Source organism: Chaetura pelagica, unplaced genomic scaffold (assembly GCF_000747805.2).
Source record: "Chaetura pelagica isolate M959 unplaced genomic scaffold, ChaPel_1.0 scaffold244, whole genome shotgun sequence".
NCBI lineage: Eukaryota > Metazoa > Chordata > Aves > Apodiformes > Apodidae > Chaetura > Chaetura pelagica.
The window spans coordinates 918117-944339 of NW_009953719.1; the positions used below are offsets into that span (position 1 = coordinate 918117).

The following is a 26223-nucleotide window of genomic DNA, read 5'->3' on the forward strand; positions in this document are numbered from 1 at the left end:
CTTCTTTCAGTTCAGTTTCATAAAGCAGCTTCTATCTGGAAATCCACCAGTACTGCTCTTGCCTGGGTTTGTTTCCAGTGCTTGGCTGTGCTTGCAAGCCTTCCGGTACCACTTGCATCAGACTCTTATGACTGTGTTGCTTTTCCAGACACTAGTCCCTCAGGGAGCCAGCCTGTGGTGGTACGGCTGCCAAAGTGGCCACTACCACTTACCAGCAGGTGCTTTGTTGGAAATAACCTGCTGCTGGTGTGGGGAGGTCGAAGTGCCTCTGTCAGTGGCACTGCCAGCTTGTGCTGGCCTGGTGCTGCTGTGCTGTAGCTTGAGATTTCATGACTGAGCTGTGAAGAACTTCCTCCTCTTCCCGCACTGTCACATGTCTGTCCTGTTGTGTACATGATGTCCCAGCACCAGAAGGGTGAGGCTCTGCCACCCCGTATTTTAAAGGGCAAGCTCTCCTTTCTGCATCAAAAAATTAAGCCAGAGTGACTTGACAGTTTTTTTAGGATTTAATAGTACTCTGTAAGAACCACGTGCAGATAAATCTTTGAAATTATATTCTGTGAATCCGACAGTATCAAAAGTCTACAGACTGGTTAACTGCTATTTTTGAGAAGCTAACAGAATCTTAAGGACTGAGTGTATCCCAAAGCATTGGTCTAGATATTGTCCTGGGTGGGGCAGAGATGTTACCATTGACTAAGCTTTTGGACATAGACTAAAATTCATATACTAAGTTTAAAAACTCGAGTGGCAGTTGGTTTTACAGGCTTTTATAGCTGGTGAGCTTATCCTCTTTCATGAGTCAGGGAGGTCCTCTTAAGCACATTTTCTGTAAAAGAATTATCAAAGAACTGCCAGGAAAAATGAGGATTCTGGATTGCTTATCTAACAAATGAATGCTGTCTTAGTGGAAGCAGTTGTTAGACTGTTTAGAAGACAGTGGTGCTAATGTTCCCTTCTGGTTTTAGCTGTGGTTTATTTAAAAATCTACCATTATTAAAGCCTCTTATATGAAGCATTTGTATTTCTTAACAAAAATGCTTAAGAAGAGACACTTCACTAAGGTGGTTACATTATTAATTTCTTCATTAATCTAATTTAGAAAGCATCTGACAGATGCTACCCTATTCTGTGTTTTTTTTGACTGACAGTGTTAATCTGAACTACAAACAGAAGTTATTTAGCTGAACTGCATTACACAGTTTAATCTTTATGTTCCAGTCAGCACACAAAATATAACTTCTCCAGCCTTAAGCCAATACGACTTGAACTTCCTTTTGAAATGGATTTAGTAATGCAACTTTCTTTTTAAAGATAGTAAACTAAAACATAACAAGAATCTTTGATCTCTTCTGCTACTCTTAGTCATCTTAATTATTTATTTTCCATTTTAGAATCACTCATTGGAATGCTTTATATACTACATTTTTTGGGGAGGGTATTATGTTTCAGATTTAAAAAAGAAGTACTAACCCTTGAAAATTTGGTGCAGTTGTCAGCACACACCTAATTAGTATGTTCTTCTTAAAACTGTTTATAAATATGCATTAATATAAATATATATTTAGGCATTTGAACATCCTCAATTTGCCAATTTTTCTAGCTTCTGTGCCTCACAGTTTTATCAAGGCTACTATCTTAAATGAGTACTGAGATATCTGCTTGTTTTCCTTTTGGATTCAGACATGATGCTTATTTTTGGCATGTGACCTGCAGATTACAGTTATGATTATGCCTACTTATAATTTATTGCAGTGTAGGTACCTTACTGAAGGGAGTTAAGTGTCGTGTAGAACGAGTGCTATGGCTTTCCAAGTATCACTTTAAAAAGTTCCTAAAATTAACAACAGGTGGGTTTAATTAGAATTTTTTAAAATCCCACATGTTTAATTTTATTTTAACTGAAACATCTGACATCTCAAAAGGCCATGTAAGCATTTTCTTCCTATTTGGGTGATGGTTGTCTAGTCTAGTTACCCTTAACTGAAGTCTGTACAGGTTCATAACTGAGCTGCCTAGCAGTCACTTTGGTGCAATTTCTAGATTTCTTTTTCCTTCAATTGCAGGGCCACAGGTAGTTGGGGATCTGTTCCTTGAAGTTATTAGAGCCTTTTATTCATACTGCAAAGATGCACTTGGCTGTGATCTCAAACTCGGCTACAATCAAAGTGGCAACATACTTGCAAGGTATGTGTTCAATTATGAATGGAATCATTTATACTAAACTGATTTATTAAAATCTACCCAGTCTAAGGAAGGTTAGGATTTTAACACAATGGCCTTCTGTACAGAGGATGGTATTTTTCTGACTTCTCTTTTACCCCACACATGCTTCATTTGTCTTTGATTAGCAGAGAAGAAAATGAAGCACCCTCCATATGGCTGGTGTTGACTAAATCCAATTGTATTGGCTAGGAATCACTCTGGTGACAGAAATCTTAGCCTTTTGATTTTCAAAGTTGAAGGCTTGATTTCTTTCATATGGGAGAAGAATGCTCAAACTCTAGCTATTCCAGAATTACTTAGTCCTTGATTTTAAATTATCAATGTCTTTTAGCTTGCAGAGAAGGGGGTGGGAAAGATTTTAGGACACATCAGCTAGTACTGTGACGTGCATGCTCTTAGAATCTTCACTGACATCTGTTTCTCTTTTTTTCCTTTTTTTTTCCCTTTCACACAGTGCAATCAAAGAGAACAAAAATGCTTCGGAAATTGTCAAAACAGTCAATTTGCTGATCACATCCTTAAGCACAGATTTTCTTTGGGATTACATGACCAGATGTTTTGAAGATTGTTTCAGGTGTTTATGCTGTCAAACAATAGTGCTCCTCTTAAAACTGCCATTTAGAAACTATCTGTGTAAGATAATAAAGTTTACTGAAGCATTTAAATTCTGGAAAGGACATATTACATGTTAGAATCAGACAGATATGTAAGTTCCATTCTAAAATAATTCAAGAATGCAAACAATTAGATGGAAACAAGCAAACTGAGAACAAAAGGAATTACTTTCAAAATAACATCTCAAGGAGGACAGAGTTTGAGAGGTCTTCATTGGAAGAACAAGTGTCTTTTGAAGAAAAATTAAAATACTTTTCTTTTTTTTTTCCTAAATTTAACAGAGAATATTATGCTTGAAGTAATAAGATTGCATATGAAGATTCAGTCTGAAGCACTTTAGTATTCCACATGCAAGCTACAATCTAGGTGGTTTTTGTGGAACGTTTTATCCTGCTGTATTAGAAGTCCTCTGGTACTTTGCTTCAGAAAGGCTAGCTGTTTAGTATTTTGTGCTGGTTTTAATGAAGCTTTTTTATTGTAACAAGAATTTTGACAGGAAAAAAGCTTACATAACAATGTTTCTCTCAATCCAGAAGTAAATCCACACAGATGAGATATCCTCTTGAAAATATTAGCACTCCTCCTACAATTTCAGAGCTCTGCACACTCTTGGTGTTTCTTCTTGACGTGATTCCTTTGGTAAGGCAACCTGAAGTTAACTGCTTTGAAATTTTAAGTAAATTAAATTAAAATAACTGAAATTGACATAGGCTAATTGACATATGCATGTTGTGCAGAGTATAGTTTTATGTGCTAATTTGTATATGGCTACCCGTGCTATTGCCTAGCAAAATAAAAATATTTTGCATTTTAACATATGGTGATTCTGTCACAGAGATGAAAAAGTGTACTTGTTGCTTGTTGGGTACATCATTTCCTGGGACTTTTTGGTCTCTCAGTAGCTGGCTGACTGTCATAAGATTTTTAGGGTGTGATTAAGTGTTTGCCATTCATGAACGGACTTAATCAATGATCAGTTTTGCTGGAGAGCTGAATAATAGTAAGTGATAACTATTTTAAACAATGTTTATTTATTTTAGGAACTCTACTCTGAAGTGCAGACTCAGTATCTTCCACAGATGCTCAGTTATATGGTGCAGTCTCTCCAGGAAAATATGGAAGTATTAGGTTTACCAGAACTCACTCATGCCTTAAAGACCTGTTTTAAGGTGCTTAGCAAAGTGCAAATGCCACCTTCCTATTTGGACACTGAGACAGGAAGTGGAAATGGGGTAAGTGTTTTACAGCTACTCATAGATGTTTAAAAGTGTTAGTGGCATAACACTAACTAGCTAATTCTCCTGACTTTAACCTAGAATATACCTGCAGCAATAAAGATATTTGGAACTTATCTTCTTTGGCCCCTTCCAGAGCTATATAATGCCTGGTTATTTTTACTGGGTATTCAGTTCTGACTTGTTTGAATTATTTGTGAAAAAGCATACTCTTGTCTGAAACTGGGGCTATTATAATACCTTTTTAGAAGAACATAATCTTAATGGTTCTGAAAGGCATGTAACTATGCAGTTGCTGAAGAGTCAAGTTGCCAAATCAAGCCCAGCTTTACAGCTGGTTAGGTCTGCAAGGCTTTCAATTAATATTTTAGTTTAACACAATGTGGTATTATTTGTGTGCAAGAGAGCATGATAGGGAATGAGGAATAGATGGCATAAAGCAGTCAAACGAGCACAGCCTGCCAGAGTTTTGCAGTGGAACAAATACATGCATTTGACTAGAAATAATCCAACATATGTAATGCTCTTCTAGTAGTTAATTTATTTTAAGGAAACATTTTCATTTGCTAGGTACCTATGCATCTGTTGGTATTTGATGAGTCAAGGTGTGAGGATTATACAAACATTTGTTAGGTATTAAATGCAATTGAACTGAACTGCTTAGAAATACTTATGCCTTATGATTTTGTAAAAGTAGTCTGTGCCTGGAAATTGTAAGTACCAGGGTTTGGGTTTTTTTCTGTGATTGCTGTTGCCCAGTGCTTGCCACAGTTCTACATAGTTTAAAATTATCTATGCTGTGCCATATTAACCACATTAACATTCCTGTTTTAGAGCCCAGTGAAAAAGGAAAATGTGGACATAACCTTGGGGACTAAGTCTGTGCTGCAGGAAGAGGATGAGACTGCATTCCCTCCCCTGAAGTCAGAAGACAGTGGCATTGGTCTCAGTGCTTCCTCCCCTGAGCTCTCTGAGCACTTGGAAGTGCCAGCTGTGACCCTTGAGAGAGATGATGTCTGGAAGAAAGGGGGGAGCATTCAGAAGACTTTGAATTGCATGCAAGATCTGGTTTCCAAGTTTTCCAGTAAATACATTTTTGGGGTGCAATTTCAAGAAACAAGTAACGAAAGTATCTCAGCAGTGAATCTGAGCGGAAGAGAGAAAAAAGAGAATGGCTACAGATTACCTGAAAGTGCTAGCAAGAAAAAGAGCCCATGGGATGCAAAGCAAATCACTGTACCTCAATTTAAACAAATGCTTTCAGACTTGTTCTCAGTTCGAGGGTCACCATTCAAGAACAGGAGTTCTAATCCTCTTCCTTCTGACCACAGCTCTGATAGTAAAAAGGGAAAGGAGGAGGAAGAGTGGGACTTTGAACAAGTGATGCTTGTCTTGGGACCCCTTAGAGGTGACTGCAGGGAAGCTTTTGCTGCGGCTTGTCACCTTTTGTTGGATTGTACCACATTCCCAGTCTATCTTTCGGAGGAGGAGATGGAACAGTTGTATCTCTCTCTATTTCAGGTTCCGGGTAAGAAAAGATTCCTTTACTGGGTAACTTGAGCATCTGAGGATGCAAATAGTGTGAGCTTGACCATTTGCAAGACACAAGACACAAGTTCTGGGCCCCTCTCTACCAGAAGGGTGTAAAGTTGCTGCAGCATGTCCAGAGAAGAGCTACAAAACTCATGAAAGGTCTGGAGAACAAGTCCTATGAGGAGAGGCTGAGGGAACTGACATTGCTTAGTTTGAAGAAAAGGAGGCTAAGAGACATCATTTCTCTCTACAACTACCTGAAAGGAGGTTGTAGGGAGGTGGGAGCTGGCGTCTTCTCCCAAGTGAATAATGACAGGACAAGAGAAAATGGCCTGAAGTTGCTCCAGGGGAGGTTAAGGCTGGATATTAGAAAGAATTTCTTTACCAAAGGAATGGTTGGACAGTGGAACACGCTGCCTAGGGAAGTGGTCAAGTCACCACCCCTGGAAGTGTTTAAAATAAATGTAGGCACAGTGCTTAGGGATATGATGAATGGGTAAATCAGGTTTTGGTAGGGGGATTTAGGTTATGGTTGGACTTGATGATCTTTACGGTCCCTTCCAACCAGGATGATTCTATGAACTGTGACAATTCTGTGATTCGGTGAATGTGATACAGAAATTGTCAGAGGTGGAGAAGGAAGAATGATTGTATTGTTGTGCTAGCAAAACAGTTAAAACATTTGCATTTTAAACCAGACGTGCAAGCTTGTACTTCAGACTGTTCCCAGTAACACCTTAAGAAACTGTGTGTGATTATTCCTTCAGGAGAGACAAAGATGACTTGACTTGCTGTTAGCCACATCAGTTCCTTTAGTGATTCATGGTTTCTGAAATGGTATGCCTCTGTGCTAGCTGAAGGAACATCCTTGGAACAGCAGACCTCTATTGTTTCTGACAGTGACAGCTGGAAAACCTGTAAAAACTAGTTGTGAATAAACATACCCTGGAGAGCAGGAGTCCACCGGTTACTAGTTTACTGAGGTCCTGCAAGAGCTTTCTGCTGAGAGAAATAGGGAAAAGATATAACTTGCTTTGATGCAAGTCCCTTCTGAAGTAAGAGACTTGATGATAGCATGACATTTGGATTTGATCAGGCATTTTTGTCTCTTGGTGCCATGAGCTTGACTGAAGAATTCTTGGAAATGTGACCATGACCTTGAGATCATTAAAAAAACTTTTTTTTTCTCACTTCTGAGAAGGTTGTGATGCCAGCTTCCCCCTGTGGCTGAAGTCCTTAATGACAATATGCTGTTGTGTGAATGACTGCTATGTTCAGAACGTGTCCATCTTCACACTGCTGGAGGTGATCAACCATTCCCAGTCACTGGCACTTGTGATAGAAGACAGAATTAAGCGGTACAAAGCGTCCGGCCACAACCCCTTCTTCGGAAAGCTACAGATGGTCACCCTTCCTCCCATTGCTCCTGGAGTTCTAAAGATCATCTCAGAAAAAACAGATTTCTACCAGGTGTCACTTCTCTTTTTCTCTTTTACTGCCCAACTACACTGAACCTCTAAGGATGGGATGGGAAAGCAAATGTTGTTTGCATGACTGTTTGGGGCAGCATGTTTGTGTGGTAATGAGACACTGCCATCTTTTGCTTCCACAAGCATTTGAAAGTAATTGCATTCTTCTTTTTGTGCTTCCCAACAGGATGTTCAAAAGCAGCAGGTTATTTTCAAATGATTTAATGCTTTAAAATGGTATAGTGTCCAAATTAATGTTGAATAACCACAGTTGATTTCTGACTTGAAGGGTTTGGTTTCATTAGCTTGAAAGTTACCCTTTAGAGTACTTTGGTACCACTCTTAAGTTTTCAGATGAGAGAAAATGTTAGTGGGTGAATAATAATGAAAACATTCCATCCTCCTCGTTTTGAGTATATATATCTCAAAGATGCTTTCCTTCTCCTGGCCATTCCTTGATATTAGTGTTGATATGAGTGTTGATTCCAAGATCTTTTTCTTAATTACTGTGTTTCCAATTGCTGTGCCTAACATATACAACCTGTTAAGTTTTGACCCAGAAAACAGAAGCAGAAAAGCTTTCTTTTTTATTTCTGATACATGTACATTTGAATTACCTGACCTACTAGGGCAGGAAAGTTACATTGCTTTAGGTCTGACCGTATTACCTGAATTCTTGCTCTTTGCTAAACTAAGATGATTTGAAAAAACCCTTTTGGTAATAGAGGGCATTTATGCAATGAAAAGCTGTCAAGTTGGGGAAGAAATGGCTAATAGTATTATTTTTCTAAATCATTGTTATTTTCCCTAGAGAGTAGCTTGTGTCCTCTGGAATCAGCTGAACAAAGAGACACGGGAGCATCATATTGCCTGTGTGGAACTGTTCTACAGGCTGCACTGCTTGGCACCATCAGCAAATATCTGCGAAGACATTATCTGCCATGCACTTTTGGATCATGATAAAGTAAGTCCTGTACTCACTGAAGCCCCTTCATCTTTGTTGAGTTGTTCCTGTGCTGCCCAGACTGCCTCCAGTTCCCTTGCACCCCACGTCTTCACTCCTGTGGTCTCTCTGTCTTCCAAGAGTCCAACAGACTCTGTCCACAACTCTACAGTTCCCTGGGACTATTACTATCATGGCACTATGGCTAAACTTAATCCCTGGATACAAGCTCTGTGAGTCAATGCTGAAGCTTTTTTAGTTTCAGCCCAAATCATGTGGTATCTAAAAATTCACCATTTTTGCCAGTATTTCCAAACTGACCCAGCTCCACCAGTAACTCTAAAATAATTTTATTTTGTGTTGATTTTGTAAACTTATTATTCCAACAAAAGACTTTATTATCCTTGTAAGTGTGTGTCAACATAATGTTGACCCTGTGTCCATCTTAGTATTTAGCTTTCGTAATATATAATCTGTATTTTAAGTGATCCAGTTACTAATTATTTTACTTACGTAGTTTAATGACAGAACAGTTCTTTAATAACTTACAGTATATTTGTGAGAAGTGCCTTGCACAATAAAACTTAGCACAGCCACCTTCAGTTGTTGGTATTGTTTTCGTATATTTGCTCTTGCAATTTTGAAACTTAGAAGTTTGGAAACCTTTTAAAAGCTCTCAAACAAAATTATCAGTAATAAACACTACCTCATATGCCAGTGTCTTCCTGTGTGTCATCTGACTTTTAAATGCCCCTAACGCAAAACCAAGACTAAAATGTTTATACACAAGAGTTCTGATACACATTTTTGGTGTATTAGTGTGTCTTTTTTTTGCTACTACAAACACTGTGGCTGTTAAGTTTTGGCTGTGCATTCGTGGCTATATGGCATTTTGATTTAGTCTGCTGAAGAACAGAAAAGTGCTTTCAAACTTTGTAAGAAAGATTAGCAGTGGTCTATACAATAACTGTTGTTCTACTAGAGGTTTAAAAATCACTAAAACTTTATTATGAGGTAAATACTGCAAAAAATATATGTATTTGTCTTGTTTCCTTGCAAAGGGGACAAGGCTGGAAGCACTGTTCAGATTCTCTGTCATGTGGCATCTGACCAGAGAGATCCAGGGCAGCAGAGTGACTTCTCACAATCGGTCCTTTGATAGGTATTTTTCATTTCCATTGGCTTGGACTTGTATTTATATATTTAACTATAACATGTTTTGTACTGTTCTTTTTCCTGAGGTGGGAAAAAAGTTCTCTGTAGAAAGAACAAAAAATGAGCAAAAGGAAGTTCTTCAACTTTCTGGCATGATTATCTTTGCAAAGCACTCCATGTGCATGGTGCATTTTCTTGTGTGAAAGCAGTTTCTGTAAAAATAGAAAGAGCATCATATATGAAGAGTAGCTTGTGGACAAGTTTCTTTATAGCAGATATTTTTTTATCTTGGAGTGGTCTAGATTTTTTTCCAAAGAAAATAGAACCCAGCTACTTAAGGAAAAAAAATATATATATCTGGTTTTATCATAGCCCTTGTATAAAATGAGACAAAAGCATTAAAAGTCTTTACAGTAAATACATGAAGGAACTTTAAAATATGCTGCTCTTCTAAACTGTGAGTATACGTATGGCCTTGCTTCTACAAATGCATGTGGACTTGATCTCAACTGGAAAATGTGCATGATCAAGTTACTGTTAGCAGATGTGACCCATTGGCTGGTGCTTACTTGAACATGTGCTTTGTCTGTGCCCTGCCACTGTTTTGTTCCTTGCGTTAACTTTTTTTAGGGATTTCAACTGTACTTTTTTGTTCTGATTTCTCCACTCAGGTCTCTGTTTGTGGTACTGGACAGTCTCAATTGTTCAGATGGTGCAATTGGTGCTGCAGCACAGGGCTGGCTGATCCGTGCTCTTTCACTTAATGATGTTGCACGGATTCTTGAACCAGTCCTGCTGCTGCTGCTTCATCCAAAGACACAGCGCACGTCCATCCACTACATCAAACAGAAAAATTCAGCAGGTAAAACTGTTCTTGGACTGAAACTGTAAGTGCTAAAATAGCATTGCATACTCCTGAACACCTACTGAAGGTGGTCTCTGAAGTACCAGTGGCACCTTGTTACCCTGCGTTGTCTTAGTTCCATAGATTCTTCCTCATCCAAGCATCTAGTGATGCATAAAACAGAGTTCAGGAGTAAGTCATGCTAGTTGAAGGCCTAATGATAATTTCTATTATGGTGGCTGCACCTACACTGTTGGTTTGGATTGCTCCCTGCTTTGCTCTGGGATCTTGTCCCACACTTCTCATTGCTGTTCCCAGATGATCCACACAGCATGTGTGTTCACTGTTCATAGGATCCCTTCTTGAGCAAAACTAGGTCTGCAACCAACAGAAATCCAGGAGCAGTTTGGTGACTATATCAGTCCAGGAACTGTTCCAGTAGGCAGGATGGACAGGCAAAACTTACTTTCTCCACCCAGGCTTGCCCAGCACACCATGCACCCTCATACTAGGTTTCTTTATTCAGCATCATGTTAAAATAATTAGACAGGTTGTGAGGAACATCCTACTTTTTAGGGCACACCACACACAAAAAAAACCCTAATTCTGCTAAGATCAAAAAATTAAAATGAGTTGGCCAAAAGATCCCTCTTGATTCAAGGGGGAGAGCTGAGCCCGTGTGGCATAAGTCTGGAAGTATCCCAGAGGATGTAGAATCAAGGAGAGATGTTTGGATTTGAAGATGACCTCAAGCCAATCAGATTTAAGAATATGGCAGGGCGTCTTTACCTTGGTAGGCTAAATTTGATCTCCAGAAGGTGTCCATTTTAAGACCCATAGTAAGAACCATTGTGAACCACGTATGATTTGAACATCAAACATGGAACAGACGAGTATGACACAGACCTGTGGGGAGCAGCTGAGGAAGACTGAGGCAGGTATGGAGGCAGAATTCACTCCAGATGCAGAGTCCTGTGCAGGCTGGCAGTCTGATCAGGTTTGGGATTACTGGGAGCGGTCTGGGTATGAGACACTGCACCATTTGGCCCAAGTAGCCAAGGTTGTTTCCTAGAGCAGAGTAGGAAGACAGTGGAGAAGTATCCAGTAGTTTTGTACAAACAAAATTGTGTGTCACTTCTCTGTCATTACTCTGAACCTCCCTGTTGTCTTGCATAATTGTTTTTCTCTCTTGATTGGCAATTAGATGTCAGAAATTTATAGCATCCAAAGGGATCTGTTCATTAGATCTGTTCAAACACAGAGCTAATATATTTATTTCTTTTCCACAGCACGTAATCAAGGAAAAGATTAGCTCTTCTTAAAAAAAATGTAACATTTTTTAAAATGCCTCTGTTCCTTCTCATTTCCCTCCTGATCTCAACAAAGATTTTATGCTCAGGAAGCATAAAAAACAATGTTCACATCTAGGGAATCACAGCATAAGAGAAACAGCATGTGCTTTGTGTTTTGATCAGTGTGCTTACAGTAGGTTAGGACTGCTCTACCACTTTAAAACAAAGATAATTCTTGCCCTAACCCATTTTTTTAGCTCCAGTCATTACAATTAATAGAAGACTAGAGCAGAGTAGCTTTTAACATTTTTTTTCCTTGCAATGACTTACTAAAAATAAAGCATGTTGTGTGAGAAGAATGACTATACACTCTGTTTGGAAAAAAAAAACAACTATTTTTTCAGATGGTATACATGATTGGCTTTGCAAGAAAAAGGCCTCTTTCAAAGAGTCTGGCATCTCCGAGAGCAATTCTGAGGAAAACCTTCCATTGAGCCAGTTTACTACTGTGGATAGAGAAGCAATTTGGGCAGAAGTGGAAAGAGATCCAGAGAAGTTGGAGTTAAAAACTGAACAGTCTGAAAATGATGGCTCTTGTAATGCAGTAACTTCACATGGAGCAGATGGTGACGAAGATAATAGTGAGCACACAGAATCAGCAGACACCAGCACAGGCCACGACAGTGAAAATACATCCTCTTTTTCTCCTTCTCTGGAGCTGCAAGAAGTGAGCAATGAGGACAATGACAGTGCTGCAACTGATGGCAGAGAGACCACAAACCGTGTGAGTTGTCTCAACGCCTTCCTTCCTGAAAGCTCCAAATCCAGTGTAGCACTAAACCTTGTGCGTGCTGACTCTGAGAGGACTCAAGCATCAGAGTCTCTGTCAAGTGATGAAGAGGTGGACCTGGAACTCCAGGAAATTACCCATTCTAGATTGCTCAAGCAGCAGAAGGAAAAGCAGGAAATGATTGAGGCTCTATTCAAACACATGCTGTTGTATCTGCAGCCTTATGATTCTAAGAGAGTACTGTATGCTTTTTCTGTTCTGGAGGCAGTGCTTAAAACAAACCCTAAAGAATTTATTGAAGCTGTAGCTAGTACAAGCATGGACACCAGCTCCACAGCACATTTGAATCTTATTTACAATCTCTTAGCTCGCCATCAGGAAGCTCTTGTGGGGCAGAGTTTTTATGGCAAGCTGCAGGCTCAGTCCCCAACCATGTGTCCCCATTCTCTTCTAATAGAACTGCTCACTTACCTCTGCCTCAGTTTCCTGCGCTCGTACTACCCGTGCTACTTGAAGGTCACGCACAGAGATGTGCTTGGCAACAGAGACGTTCAGGTAAAAAGTGTGGAAGTTCTGATCAGAATGATGAGCCAGCTAGCTACCATGGCAAAGGCAGCAGAGAATAAGAACGTAGAGTTCATACGCAATTTGCTGGGAAGATGCAAAATTCAGGAGTTTGTTCTTCTTTCTTTGTCTGCATCTATGTATACAAGTCAGAAACGCTATGAACTGCTTATGGCAGATGGAGTCAGTGCTGTTCATGAAGAAGAACTTTTTGAAGAGAGCCTGATCAATTTTGGACATGATCAAATATGGAGCGAACACCCACTCCAGATTGAGTTGCTGAAGCTCTTGCAGATATTGATTGTCTTGGAGCACCATCTTAGACAGACTCATGAGGAGCAGGAGAATCAGCCAGACCTCTCTAAGGAATGGCAGCAAGCTCTTAATTTCCAGCAGGCTATTGGTGCCATGCAGTATGTCTATCCACACCCAATAACTTCACAGGGATTATTTGTCTCTGCTGTGGTTAGAGGTTTGCAACCAGAGTATGGCTATGGGATGCATCCTGCTTGGGTAGGCTTAGTCACAAGTTCTCTGCCCTATTTTGGGAAGTCTTTAGGCTGGACTGTGGCACCGTTTGTTGTACAGATATGTAAAAACCTGGATGAGCTTGTCAAACAGTATGAAAATGAAGCTGTGAAGACATCAGCAAAAGCACCAGCAAGGTAAGAGTCTGCAGTGTGGGATTTGTTATGCTGAAAAGTTCCCCTTACTACTCAGCAGTGCACAGTAATTTTCTAGTTTCATGCTGTAGCTTTCAGAGGTTGATCCTCAAACCCTGCTGCATGTTCAGCCATCTGTCCCATGAGCCCAGTGAGGTGTCGGCAGTATTATTGGAGTAGAGCTCACTGCAGTTGGAGGAAGAGAGGAAAGGGGACAAGCAGCAAGAATGACCAACAGCTGTGATGTTGTCCTGTCCCCCTCTGACCATCAGCCAAGTAAAAAAGAAGTTTCCAGTTTTGACTAGAGTGAGGATTTTGGTGAAGCAATTGAGGAGAGACACCCTGCAGAAGAAAAATATGGTGATACTGTTCAGGCAGTAAGTGAAAGGAGTAGGGAAAAATAATTGAACACTAAAGATTTATGGTTGAGGGGGAATAACATTCTAAAAGATCTAGACAAGGAAACAGGGTTGTCCAAGCATAGTTCTTGAATCCTTTGCTTTGATATTCCTGGCTGGTCATTCCAGTATTATTTTAACTGTTGAACAGAAATAGATGTATACAGGAATTTTGAATCAAGGAAATACCATTTGGCCTGTTAACCTTTCATTTTTCTTCCCTCTCCTACTTTCCATCCTCCACCCAAAGCTCAACTTCTAAAAGAGAAAATGTTACACCCGATTACCCACTAACCCTTTTGGAAGGTCTGACAACCATTGGTCACTTCTGCCTTCTGGATCACCCTAATCAAACTAAAAAGGTAAATGCTTAATGCCTGTCACTTCCTTGATGTCTCTGCACCAGGTCATTGAAGTATGCATCCCTATTTCATTCAGAGGTGAATATAAATAGTAAAGTGCCTCTGAAAGAAAGCCTCATAGCACACCAAAAGTGGACAAAGTGAAAGTATAAGGGAGGGGGACTGAACTTGCTTTATTTTATTTGAAACAAGAAGGTTCATTTTAAGCAGAAGATATTAATGGTGATCTTGGTCACACAAATATTAGTCCTGTGTAGCTCATTTACAGTTGCTTTGTCATTGACAAAGTCTTCTGTTTCCTTTTGAGTTGATAACACGCTAATGTGTTGTCTATAATTTTTATTCCTATAACGTGTCAGGAGAGGATGTTATCCTAATATTTTCCTAGACAAATCAATCTGTCACTGGCAAAATAGTGAACAGCAAATTTAGTAGACTCTGATGGCAGCAGTATGTTTCAGAACTGGAATTAATGAATTATATTTAAAGTTGTCATTGCAAAAGTTGGCTATTATTCTTAAATTATCATAGAAAGGTTAGGGTTGGAAGGGACCTTAAAGATCATGTAGATCCAATCCCCCTGTGCAGGCAGGGACACCCAGCACTAGATCAGGTTGCTTAGAGCTCCATCCAGCCTGACCTTGAACACTGCCAGGGATGGGGCTCCCACAACCTCTCTGGGCAACCTATTCCAGTGCCTTCCTCCAGTGCCTTATTATAGAATAAGAGCACTCGCTCCCTAGTGCATAATATAAAGTATTATAATATTACTGGTTTTGGTTTTTCTAGTCACCATGTTTGGCTGAACCTTCAAATCTCAGAAATGCCAGGAATGCTATTTTGGAAGAATTGCCACGCATTATTAATACCATATCCCTTCTTTGGAGCGTGATAAAGAGGGAAGACTCTCAAAAAAGACCAACTGACTTTTTTGGAACAACTAAAGGCTCTTCTTCGGTCTACTTTAAAACAACCAAAGTAAGACTTCTTTTAAACTGCTGTGTATCTCATCATCCTTATCATCCCCTCACCAGTGCATCTTAAGTAGAGTTCATAGGAATAGTTTTGCCATTGGACCACATGAAGGATATTAAGACGCAAAGAATTTTTTAAGAACTCTCATAAGCTACAGACTTGCACAATACCTACCTACACAAGTAGGTTTTTCCCTGTTCTTTTTGTTTATCCGCGCCCTTACCTGAACTGTCTAATGTTTTGATTTTTCTGTGAGTTTCTGTTAATAGCTGCTGTAGAGCCAACTGCTTATGAATTGTCTGCACCTTCCACAGGCAGTAGAGCATGTACCTGAAGGAATAAAAAGACTAGATTTTTCATTCTTCTGTTGATATTAGTAAATCATACTAGAGAAAAAGATCTGTAGGAGAATATAACACAAGAAGTTCTTTATTCTATTTTGCAATCTGTTTTCCAACAGATGTGCCCTCCATCTGTAAGAAGGATACACTTACTCAAATGAACTATTAAAACTAGTCTGACTGTCAAGTATATAAAGATACTCTTTTGGTGTTGTGTATTGTCTGAACATCTTAAGAAAAGGAAGGATGCTTTACTGACTGTGAGATAGCCTTTGCCTTACAAATTTTAGCACTGACAGTTATTTTTTTCCCTTCCATAGACATTAAGAACTAAAATACTGGACTTCATGAATCCACTGACAGCACAACTTGGAATGCAGTTGATGACAGCAATTGCAGCAGTGTGGAATAGCAAGAAGCCTCATCAAAGTAAAATCAAGGTAAAACTAAAGAAAGGCACTCTTACTTGCCTTTACACTGGAAAACTGTTGCATTTGTATGTTCAGATCTAAACTCTGATCTTGTTTATAGATTCTTTGGTGTTTTTTTAACATGTGACAGCAGCAAACCACTGAAAAATCTGAAACACCCTTATTTATACAGAATTCCACAAAGCATCAGGACTACAGTTAAACCTAAATCAGTAATAAAGTAAAACAGACAGTATGGCAGTTTGAGTCTGGTAATAGTTGCCATTTTTTTATTCCATACTAGATGGTAATCTTAGGATTGCAACTTTCCAATTATATTTTAAAGACCATGAATAAACTCCCTTTCCAGAGAAAGATTATAGTATTCTCTGAAACTAAGCATTTATACTGAATAGAAACATCTCTTTTGTGACTGCTTTGCTTTGAGCATAATGAAGTTGTTTTCATGAAGGTGTTGGGAGAAGATCTGTATGTGACCAATTGCTGCTTACTTGATGTAACTTGTCCGATTTGCCTTTTGTATAAATATTTATATTTGAGTAATCACAGAAGAAGCTGGTTTTTCAGCTTCGTGTTTTGCCTGGTACAGTGATCTGAGGGGGTGTGTCATGTTTTGTTTTGTCAGATTCTTCCAGTGGCTAGTGCATCTCAGCTTAATCTTGTGGACTTAATATGTGCACTTAACACGTTGAAAATTGACACGATATTACATCTAATCAAAGAGGTAGTCAAGAAACCATCACAAATCAAGGGTGAAGAGGTAATCATGAATGTATTTCCACTTACTTAATATAGTATATTCTGGATCTTTTCCAATGCGTTTTCTAAATGTTAATAGAATTTTGATTTGTTTGGGTTTTTTAAAATGTCTTTTGCTCCTGAATATGTTTAATTTTCTAGGATGTGGGTAGCTGTGTATTGATCCATCAGTGTAAGTAGGTTCTTCAGAATATTTTGGTAGAGAAGTTTTTGGTTATGGAAAGGTGTAGAGTCCTCCGGTAGTGCAGATGCTGGCAATCTTTGTAAAGCTGCTGCAGATACACAACTCAGTGACACATTCCTGTCTTTCTACTCCTATCTGAACACTGAATCTGCAATCTTCCAGTTGGATTTCAAGGAAGACAGTTTTGCTACTATGCACACTATTCTAGGAGGTCCTGTATCTCTGAATAAACTGTAGCAGATACTCCAAAGTAATGTGACTGCTACTGAACTAGTGTCCTATATTAGAGCTCTGAATTCCCTTGTATTTCTCTATAAATAGTTTTATCATAGTTGGTGACCTGTTGGAGTACAGGTGTCTCCTAAGAAGATCATCTTAACCATTGAGCACAGGTATTCAAGAGCTTGGACCTTTCTTTTTTCTTTTTTCTTTTTTTTTCTGATGGCAAATAATTCTGGTTTTTTATTTAATTTTTCAGAAATCTTCTCTTGTAGATATTCCAATGCTGCAGTTCAGCTATGCTTTCATTCAAAGGTAAGTCAGTAATTATGAAAGAGAATTTTCTGTTTGGCTGTAGTTAACAGCCAGTATCACTATTTCTGCTTTACCTTGATCTTTGTGTCACGATGTCACAGAATAGTTTTATGTAGGAAATGATTATTGCCACCTCATTGTTAACTAACAGATAGACACAAAATAACTGGGGTATGATATTACAGTCCCTTGATCTGTTGATAATGCCAGTCTGAAAGCCTCATTTCATACTAACAGAGGAACATACTTCAGGCATCTCATTATCAAAATACTTGTATAATTTCTTATGATATTTCTCCTTATCTTTTCTGTATTGCCAGATTAATGGGTAGAGAACTTCTAAATTCAGTAAGACTGCTTATGGCTACAGTCTGTGCTGGACATGTAGTGGGGTCAGGCAGTTGACTGGAAATACTCCTTTGATCAAAACTCTTCACATGCTTGGCTTTTCTCATGTGGAAACCTAGAGATACATCAGACTGTCTAATATGCTGTATGCACTGAGCTATAGAGATAAAATAAGCTGGCATGCAGTGGGGCAGTTAGCTAAATTTTATTCTTTTTCTTCCTCCTAAAGACTCAGACCTCTTATAGTGCTGGCTGGCATTCTGCATGTGCTGCTGGCATTTACTGATGTATGCATATTACCTGTGCTGCCAAATATTTATACCATGTTGAATTAGCTAGGAAGGGGCAGGATCTAAAGAACTGATCTTGATGGAAGGTTTTAGGCCACCAAGTAACCCATATAGGTTGGTTGTTGGTTTTTTTTATTTCTTTAACATCAGATTTTGGTGTGTTTTGGTGTTGTTTTTTTGTTAGGCTGCCTGTCTCAGCCTTGCAGGAGAACTTCCAGTCCTTATTAGGACTTCTCAAAGAGTCTGTGCAGTTGAACTTGGCACCTCCTGGACACTTTATTCTTCTCAGGTACTGCATTAGAGATAAGGTGGTTTATAGATGCATCAAGCAGACCTGTCCAATTACTAACTCTGAATTGATTTTCCCACAGCACTCTGAATGACTTTGTGACTAGGACACCTACTCTAGAAAACAAAAAAGACCAAAAAGACTTGCAGGTACAGTGTATACATGTACACCTTTTAGTTCATAAATCTGGCACTGTAGGTCTAAGTAAAAGTGGAGATGGCCTGATCTGTACTTTCTATCTGGGTTAATCTGTGCTTCTAGAATGTGTGAATGTGCATGCCACGTTTTGGCTTAGGCCTGATAAATATGGGAGACTCAAATATGAGAGACATGATGCACAGAATGTCTCTAACAAAATTTTGTCAAAAAATACATTAAATTGCATTAAATGCATTAAATTGCAGTGGTAGCCATGGACTGGGCAAAGCAGTTTTTCTTGAGTGCTTTTATGATTTTTCTTAGAATTTAAATCATAACACAAGTGTGATGTCATGAGTTTATGTCATATGTGTAAGTATTGAAATCTCAAAACTATTTAGGAAAATAGTGCAATTATCCTTGAAGCTCATAGCTCTATTTGGCAATGTAAATAACTGTCAGCTTACCTTTTATGCTAGGAAGGGGTGGAGTAGAGCAGGATTCTCTTCCTGTACTCATTGTAATTTCACCAGAACAGTGTAAGCCCTATCTGCGTGGGCATATCTTGGCTCTGAGCCAACAAAATGCTATATATAGCATATATATATGAGGTGAGAGGGTGTTACGGTTCTAGTACATTTTTGTGCCAACAGAAAAATGTAGTCTCCACTTCTGCTTCAGAGACTTGCCAGCAAAATTACAATGATAATAAAAAGACAGTTTTGCCATCTTAACATCTTAGATCCTCTTCACAAGTAACTTCTGCTTTGCTTTGGATACTGGGATTTGGTTTCATTAGGGTCACCAGCTTTTCATTTCACTGGCAATTAAATATGCTGAAGTATGATTCTGCACATAGTTTGATGCTGTGTCTTGCTTACCCCTAACAGAATGCCCCAAATGTGAACAGAAGGATTGTCATACAATAAAATTTGCCTCACATAATGCTCTGCCTCACTTAAGCTTTCCAAATTCAAAAGGAGGAAAAAGGAGCAATGCTCAAAATAACAAAGGCACTGGTATGCCATTTCTGAGGTGCTGAACAACTCAGATGACAGCTAACGTGTAAATTGTGGCAGGACAGATGCCAGATGGATGCCATGTTAGTGGTAATGCTTTGCATGGAAGATCATTACTGAAATCCCCTAAGCTAACTTAAAGTTTTTCCAGCTTCTCATTTTCTTGCCTGTTCTTATTTGAAGTGAGCAGTATTTAGTTATCTTGAGAGCACAGATAGTTAAATCAGAGAAGTATTTGTGTTTTTAAAAGTGCCTACTTCCGGTCCTCCTGACACATTCCATCTAAAAAGGACTTTGCTGGACTAGTCAAGTGATTATAGCTTTCATCTAATGCCACCTTGTCTGGTTATGTTATAGGAGGTGACCCAAAAAATCTTGGAGGCTGTAGGGACGGTTGCTGGTTCTTCTCTGGAACAGACTAGTTGGCTTAGCCGGAACTTAGAAGTGAAAGCTCAGCCTCAGATTTTACCAGATGACTTCAACATTGAAGATGTGAATGGTAACATGGTTTTGTCTGACATTCTGCTGCTTTCTCTCTTCTGCTTAAAGAAGTGAAGAATAAAAGGTGTTTTATACTTGTGTAGTTGCATGAGACAGGCAAAGTGAAGTAAAACCAGAAAAAAAGTATTATTCTCCAATAACAATTTCAGACTAAGTGAGTTTAGTAAATATCTGCAGATTGTGAATAATACAGAGGAAAACTTATTGCAGGTGCTTGCAATACATGGGACAGAACAGCATGGGGCATGATGTATGTCATTGAGGCAACACACCCAGAACCATTTATCTGTAATACCAATATGCAAATAATAGTTCTGTTTGGGAAGAAAATTAGGAAACAGCAAAACTTAAACATCTCTGAAAGGAAAACTAAATTATTTTGCCTCTTTTAGATACATCAGTGGCACCGTCTTCAATGGTTTCTGCCTCTGCTCCTTCAATATACAGTGTCCAAGCTCTTTCTCTTCTTGCAGAAGTAAGTAGGAACCTGTTTTGTAGTTGCTGCTCTCATCTGTGGGGTGGTTGTTTATTGATATTACTGACTAGAGGTATATATTGCATTTTCCTGGTAGATTAAATGCGAGCTTAAATCTTTATTCAGGCATCACATGTGCACACACATTCTAGCCTGAAACATGGCATGCTTTCCCCTTTTGTCAGAAATACTAACTAGAGATTTAAAGAGGCATTCTTTTCATTTTTAAGGTTCTTGCTTCTCTTTTGGACATGGTTTACCGGAGCGACGAGAAGGAGAAAGCTGTGCCATTGATTTCACGTTTGCTTTATTATGTATTTCCTTATCTACGCAACCACAGGTGACTTCTTTCTCTGCGCATGTGATTTTTCTTAAGTCTGATTTTTTTTTACCACACTGTGAGGCTTTTTCTTTTTCTTCTGTTTGTCCCTTTCCTTGTTCCCACTCTAATAAGCTCTGTTTCTCCCAGGAAGTGAAACCTTTTGTTGTTCAAGCTTTGTGACAGTTGTTTCTGTTTTGATGTAGGTGTTCCTCCCATCTGGGTTTCTGACCTTTACTTAAAGCTCCCCCTTTTGGGTACTCAGATACTGGAGAGAGGCTATGGGATGGGGCAGCAGAGCACTGGGTACATCACAGGACCCATTATGAAGCGGGAAAAATACAGTATCTCCCCTCTGCCAAAAGCACAGGTGTGGGAAAGATGGATTAAATCCTCTGTCAGCTGGACAGTACAACCCTTTTCCCACAGTGAGATGAGGAGAGAAAGGAGAGCATTTCCTTGCTGTGCAGGTTTCCTTTTAATCTTCTGGGGCCTTACCAGTTGGTCGTGGTTCTTCAGCCTTCCTCGTGCATCTCTCCCTCCGTTTCTCCCAGTGCTATTCACAGATGTCTCTGAAAGCAAATCCTCCTTTTCCTAGCAGCTCTCCTGCCAAGCAGGATGCAGTGCTCCCCTACTCTTTCCTGCTCCAGTCAGTTCCTCTTTTCTGAGCTGCAGCTGCTTCTGCTGTAGCAGGTATCAAGTTTCCCCTACTCCTGGCTGCTACCTTTGGCTACCACATTTTTCTGAGCAGACCAATCTGTGCTGAGATGTGGGACAGCATCAGCCTCAGCCCACATGTGCCAAGGGGGGAGTGGGGATTGTCTCAATCATTACTTAGATCACAGTCAAAACCACTAGCCCGTATACAGTCAAGAGCAAAAAAACAGTGTAGAGGGTCAGGGAAGATACGACCAGGCATGCCTAAAAGGGATGATAGGTTGTGTGTCACTGGGAAGTGAGCATTAAAGCCAGCAAGCCTCAGGTTGCAGCACAGTTTGAAGACATTTTCATGCTCCCTGTCAAGAGCGATAGATTAAAAATGATGCAGAGACTTTTTGGGTAGCTGCTATTTTCTACTAATTATATCTGTGCATTTTCCATTGTATCTATTACAGTGTTTTCTGCCTAGTTCACCCCTACCCAAGCCTGTCAGATTCTTGAGGTATGGAGTGTATGTCACTCTTGTTGATGAGGGCAGGAGTTTGGTTGCAGGGCTCCACAAAAAGACAGTAGCCTCTCTCTGCCACCTTCACAGGGACTGCTGAAGCCCTCTGTGAAGGTGTGGTGCCAGCTCACAACAGAAGACCTTGACAGCATCCCTTCTCAACCAAAAGTCATGTTCCTGTCACCCTGTGCACCACCTCCCCAGCCTGAAACCTTTGTTCAGCCATGGGAAAAGCAGGATTCGTAGCAAGGATTCATGGGGGACGGTCTTTGGCATCTGTGTTCTCAGTGAAGCTGAGGTGCTAGGGGACAGGTTCATGCAGGGTCCTTTCACCTTGAGCCCAACACTCCTTTTCTACCATGCCTTGCAGAGGACAATGTCCACATTTGGAGCAGGATGGTGCATAGGGCAGCACAAGGAGATAAAGGCTTGTGTGTGAGATGTTTATACAGGTGAGGATGACACAAGAAAGCACACGAGTGTTATCTGGATGACAGTTGAAACCTACTGTGGTACCTTCTATAAGGGGGTCTGCTGACAAGGATGCAAAGCTTCTTAGAAACTTTTCTGGGGGGAAGTTCTGAGCCACACCTGTAGTGGGGACAGGCAGTACTGTGCTAAACTGAAAATATCTCCCCAAACCAGGTATACTGGAGATGTGAGGAGTTTCTGCACAGACTGCTTTGATCTACTCATCTCCTGCTGCTCCAAGTTATGAGCTAATGCAGATGTAGCCTATTACTTGAGATAATTTGGTTAGTTCTGGGGAACCCTAGAGTTTATTTTCTGGTTACATAACTTAACTTCTCTTCCCCTAGTGCCTACAACATTCCTAGTTTTCGTGCTGGTGCTCAGTTACTCAGCTCATTGAGTGGATATGCCTATACCAAGCGAGCCTGGAAAAAAGAAGTTCTTGAGTTGTATATGGATCCAGCTTTTTTCCAGATGGACACTTCGTGCACTCAGTAAGTCGTGAGATTGTAGGACTCCAAGATTCTCTTCTGAATTTGCAAATAAAGGCTTTAAAGGAGAATGCCTAATACTGGAAAGCAAATTCTGTTTAATACTTTCTTATAGAATGTAATAAACTTAAAATAGGTCTCAAACACTAATTCTACTAAATGCATTATAAACACTTTAGTTTTATTATAGTGCAGTCTTCTGCAGATACTCCCCTTAGTGATTAAGGAACTGTATAAAGCAGAACTGAAGGATCTAGAAAGCAGTATGTGTTAAACCAGACACAAGTCTACATATTCAATACCATTTGGAAACTGCTTCCTTGTATGAAATGCTTTACCAAAATCTTTCCTGAGGATAATCTAATATAATCAAAGCTTTCTCTGGTTATCTGATTCCTTTTGTATCTTACTCAGTTGGAGATCCATTATTGATCATCTTCTGACACATGAGAAAACTATGTTTAAAGATTTGATGAGTAAGTATCAGTTACTGATGACTTTTTTCTACATTAATTTGAAATCTATTTGCATTTGAGTTTTTTGATGCATTTTTAATATATTAATATATCAGTAAAATGCAAACAGTGCTGCATCTCCATAATTGACTATGTTGTCAACTTTATTCACAGCTAAAAGCTGTGCTAAGTTAATTCTGTATTTGGTTCATGTCTAAAATTCACCATAAGTATGTATGTTCTTAAAGTGCTAATGCTGGACTCCTGCATTCACAATTTGCCGTAATTTTAAGCTGTTGCTTGTTAGAAAGCAAGGAGACTCTGGCTAACTTTGCAGGTGTCTGTTACACTGGCATCGAGCTGTAGGAATGCAGTGCACAGGTACAGCAAACTGTATTTATATTAGAGCAATATGTTTTGCTCTCTATTTCAGGCTTGAGAGCATAGAAGAGTAAGATCTGGGGGAAAGGGTGGAATAGGACCCCTTAAATTTGCCTAGAGCTTCAAAAGAAAATGCAGCTTTAGTCTCTTTTTCAGATCTTCTAAAAGAACTGTTGAAAGTTTACCATGCAGTAGACCCAAGGAGAGTTTTTTCTTTTTAAAATACTTCAGGATGTAGGAATTAATTTCAACCAAAAATGCAAGAAGTCTTTGGACAGTAGATAATTCTGATAATATATCTGTTCCAGATATGCAGAGCAGCGCCTTAAAACTGTACCCAAGTTCTGAGCAAAAAGCAATGTTGCTAAAGCGCCAAGCTTTTGCTGTCTTTAGTGGTGAGATTGATCAGTATCATCTCTATCTTCCCTTAATACAAGGTAAGATTTGTAATTTCACAGGCCTTTTTTTTCCAGCTGTAACGCATATATAAATTGTGTAAGAAAGGCATGTCACCTATTTTCCAACACATACTTCCATTAAAAAAAAAAAAAATTATTAACATTGATTATGCTGTGACTCTCGGAATTCTAACAAGTAAATAATCTCATTAAGAGCAAGACAAGAATATGAATTCAAAAAGTCTTTAGTCTGGCAATATAACTGGAAACGTGATTGTTTCATGGCAGTCTCCCAGCCTCTCCTGGGCTGTTGTTGTTCTCCTTAATTTCAGTTTGGACAAAATTTTGTCCACTATAAAGCCCCCATGTCTTCAGACTTTTCCTGAATCACAGTTCTGTTAACAGAGTATGAGGGACTCAACCCAAAACTGATGATAAAGAACAAAATTTGTTTTGCCACCTTCTAAGTTTTTTATTTCCCAAAACAACACTTGTTCAGGAAAACATGATGCTGGTTTTTTCGTTTGTTTGACTTTTTTTTATGTTTATTTCAGAACGACTGACTGAGAACCTCCGTGTTGGGCAAACTTCCATAGTTGCTGCACAGATGTTTCTCTTCTTCAGAGTTCTTTTGTTAAGGATTTCTCCTCAGCATCTAACCTCATTGTGGCCAATTATGGTAACTGAATTGGTAAGGAATAAGTAGTAATTTCAAATGTATAATTAGTAATTAGTGTACGTCTCTTCCCATTTCACCTGTTTTTTTTATTCCCAAGCAATTCTGCTGTGTGAAAAAGGAAATGTTTTCATAGTTTTACATTATTCTGGTCATTTGGGAAAAGAATTAACTGTCAGTAGGAAATACCTTTTTGATGAATTTTATTGTTGTTGCTAATGTAATCTCTTGCATGATTTGTTAATTTGTTGCAAGTCATAAGAATAAACTAGGAGTCTGTGGTTCCTTCTACTGTGTGAAGCATCTTTTTTGTGATTGAGTTGTATGAATGGTTCAGCATGCCCGTAAGTAATTTATTTTTTATTTTAAAGATTCAGACATTTCTACAGCTGGAAGAAGATTTAACTGAGGAAGATGAACCATCAAAGTAAGAATTATCATTTGTCTGATAGAGAAATTCTGAAAGCTGATGACAATCGTGTTTGTTCTGTATTTGCAAATATATATTTATTTATCTACCTATTTATTTAGTTAGCTGGGATAGGGAGGAGACAACATGATTTTTTGCTGTTGCACTAGTGTATTTCTGGTACTGATGAATCACAGTTCAAGATTTTTTTTCAGCAGCTAAAACAGTGATATATTCAAAAAACATAAGTTCCACTTACTAGTTCTGCAGAAAAATAGAGGAGATGCTAAGTCAGCATTTGAATATTTTAACATGTTGACTTTTTTTCTGAATATTTCAGCTTACTTTTTCTTCTGCCAGCCTTTTAAATGAATCACAGTACTCATCCAGAATAAACATAGAGTTTGTCATACAAAGGTGCAAGTGTATAAATGTGCACATTTCTCTTTTGCTGAATGAAAAAACATTTAGTGGATTTATGTTTTAATGGTACATTTCTGAATTGTAACTAACACAGGAACAATAGCAAAATAAGCAAACAGAAAGTCTCTGGTGATGGCAGTGGATCTGAAATACAGCTGAATGAGCTGTCCTTGTACTTATCAGCTTGTAAGTTTTTGGACACAGCACTTTCATTTCCACCTGACAAGATGCAGTTGTTTCAAATGTAAGTCCTATAATTACTCACCTGTTTGCCAAGTTGTTACTGTTCATATCTTCTAAAGAGATTCCAAATCTATTTTCTTCTAAACTTAATTTTGCCATCTTTTTTTTTAGAAGTGTGGGTGTTGATACTCAAAACAAATGTAATTTGGGGTGTTTGGAAAAACAATTTGATTTGTCAGTGTAGGAGGATTTTACCATCCTCATTGGGAGGTTCTCTTAATTTGAAAAAATTGGGAGAAGAGACAGACAGACAGACACTCTTCTTTGTTTTCCCTTTGCACTTGGGAATTTTTTTCAGCCAGTTGCATTTAAATACTGACTGCTCTGGCAGTAGCATAAAATTATTACAGTTTTTTCTGTAAACAAACCAGTGCTCTATTAAACTATGTATGATCCAAACAAGGATTTTTTTTTTTTTTT

General features: G+C 38.9%; 1 protein-coding gene across 1 annotated transcript in view; it reads left to right on the forward strand.

The window, feature by feature from the left end:
• DOPEY2 (dopey family member 2) overlaps positions 1-26223 on the forward strand; it is a 47289-nt gene that overhangs the window by 18786 nt on the left and 2280 nt on the right. Inside the window, exons 9-34 of the mRNA XM_010000414.1 lie at positions 2067-2187; positions 2681-2800; positions 3375-3480; positions 3882-4073; positions 4911-5604; positions 6811-7079; positions 7890-8042; positions 9083-9183; positions 9848-10038; positions 11717-13331; positions 13977-14088; positions 14878-15066; positions 15725-15844; positions 16461-16595; positions 17257-17312; positions 18135-18239; positions 18322-18388; positions 19754-19895; positions 20290-20372; positions 20603-20712; positions 22675-22821; positions 23233-23294; positions 23963-24091; positions 24607-24743; positions 25100-25155; positions 25655-25804. Of these exons, the coding sequence (XP_009998716.1) occupies positions 2067-2187; positions 2681-2800; positions 3375-3480; positions 3882-4073; positions 4911-5604; positions 6811-7079; positions 7890-8042; positions 9083-9183; positions 9848-10038; positions 11717-13331; positions 13977-14088; positions 14878-15066; positions 15725-15844; positions 16461-16595; positions 17257-17312; positions 18135-18239; positions 18322-18388; positions 19754-19895; positions 20290-20372; positions 20603-20712; positions 22675-22821; positions 23233-23294; positions 23963-24091; positions 24607-24743; positions 25100-25155; positions 25655-25804 (5362 nt within the window). The remainder of the gene's footprint in view (positions 1-2066; positions 2188-2680; positions 2801-3374; positions 3481-3881; positions 4074-4910; positions 5605-6810; positions 7080-7889; positions 8043-9082; positions 9184-9847; positions 10039-11716; positions 13332-13976; positions 14089-14877; positions 15067-15724; positions 15845-16460; positions 16596-17256; positions 17313-18134; positions 18240-18321; positions 18389-19753; positions 19896-20289; positions 20373-20602; positions 20713-22674; positions 22822-23232; positions 23295-23962; positions 24092-24606; positions 24744-25099; positions 25156-25654; positions 25805-26223) is intronic.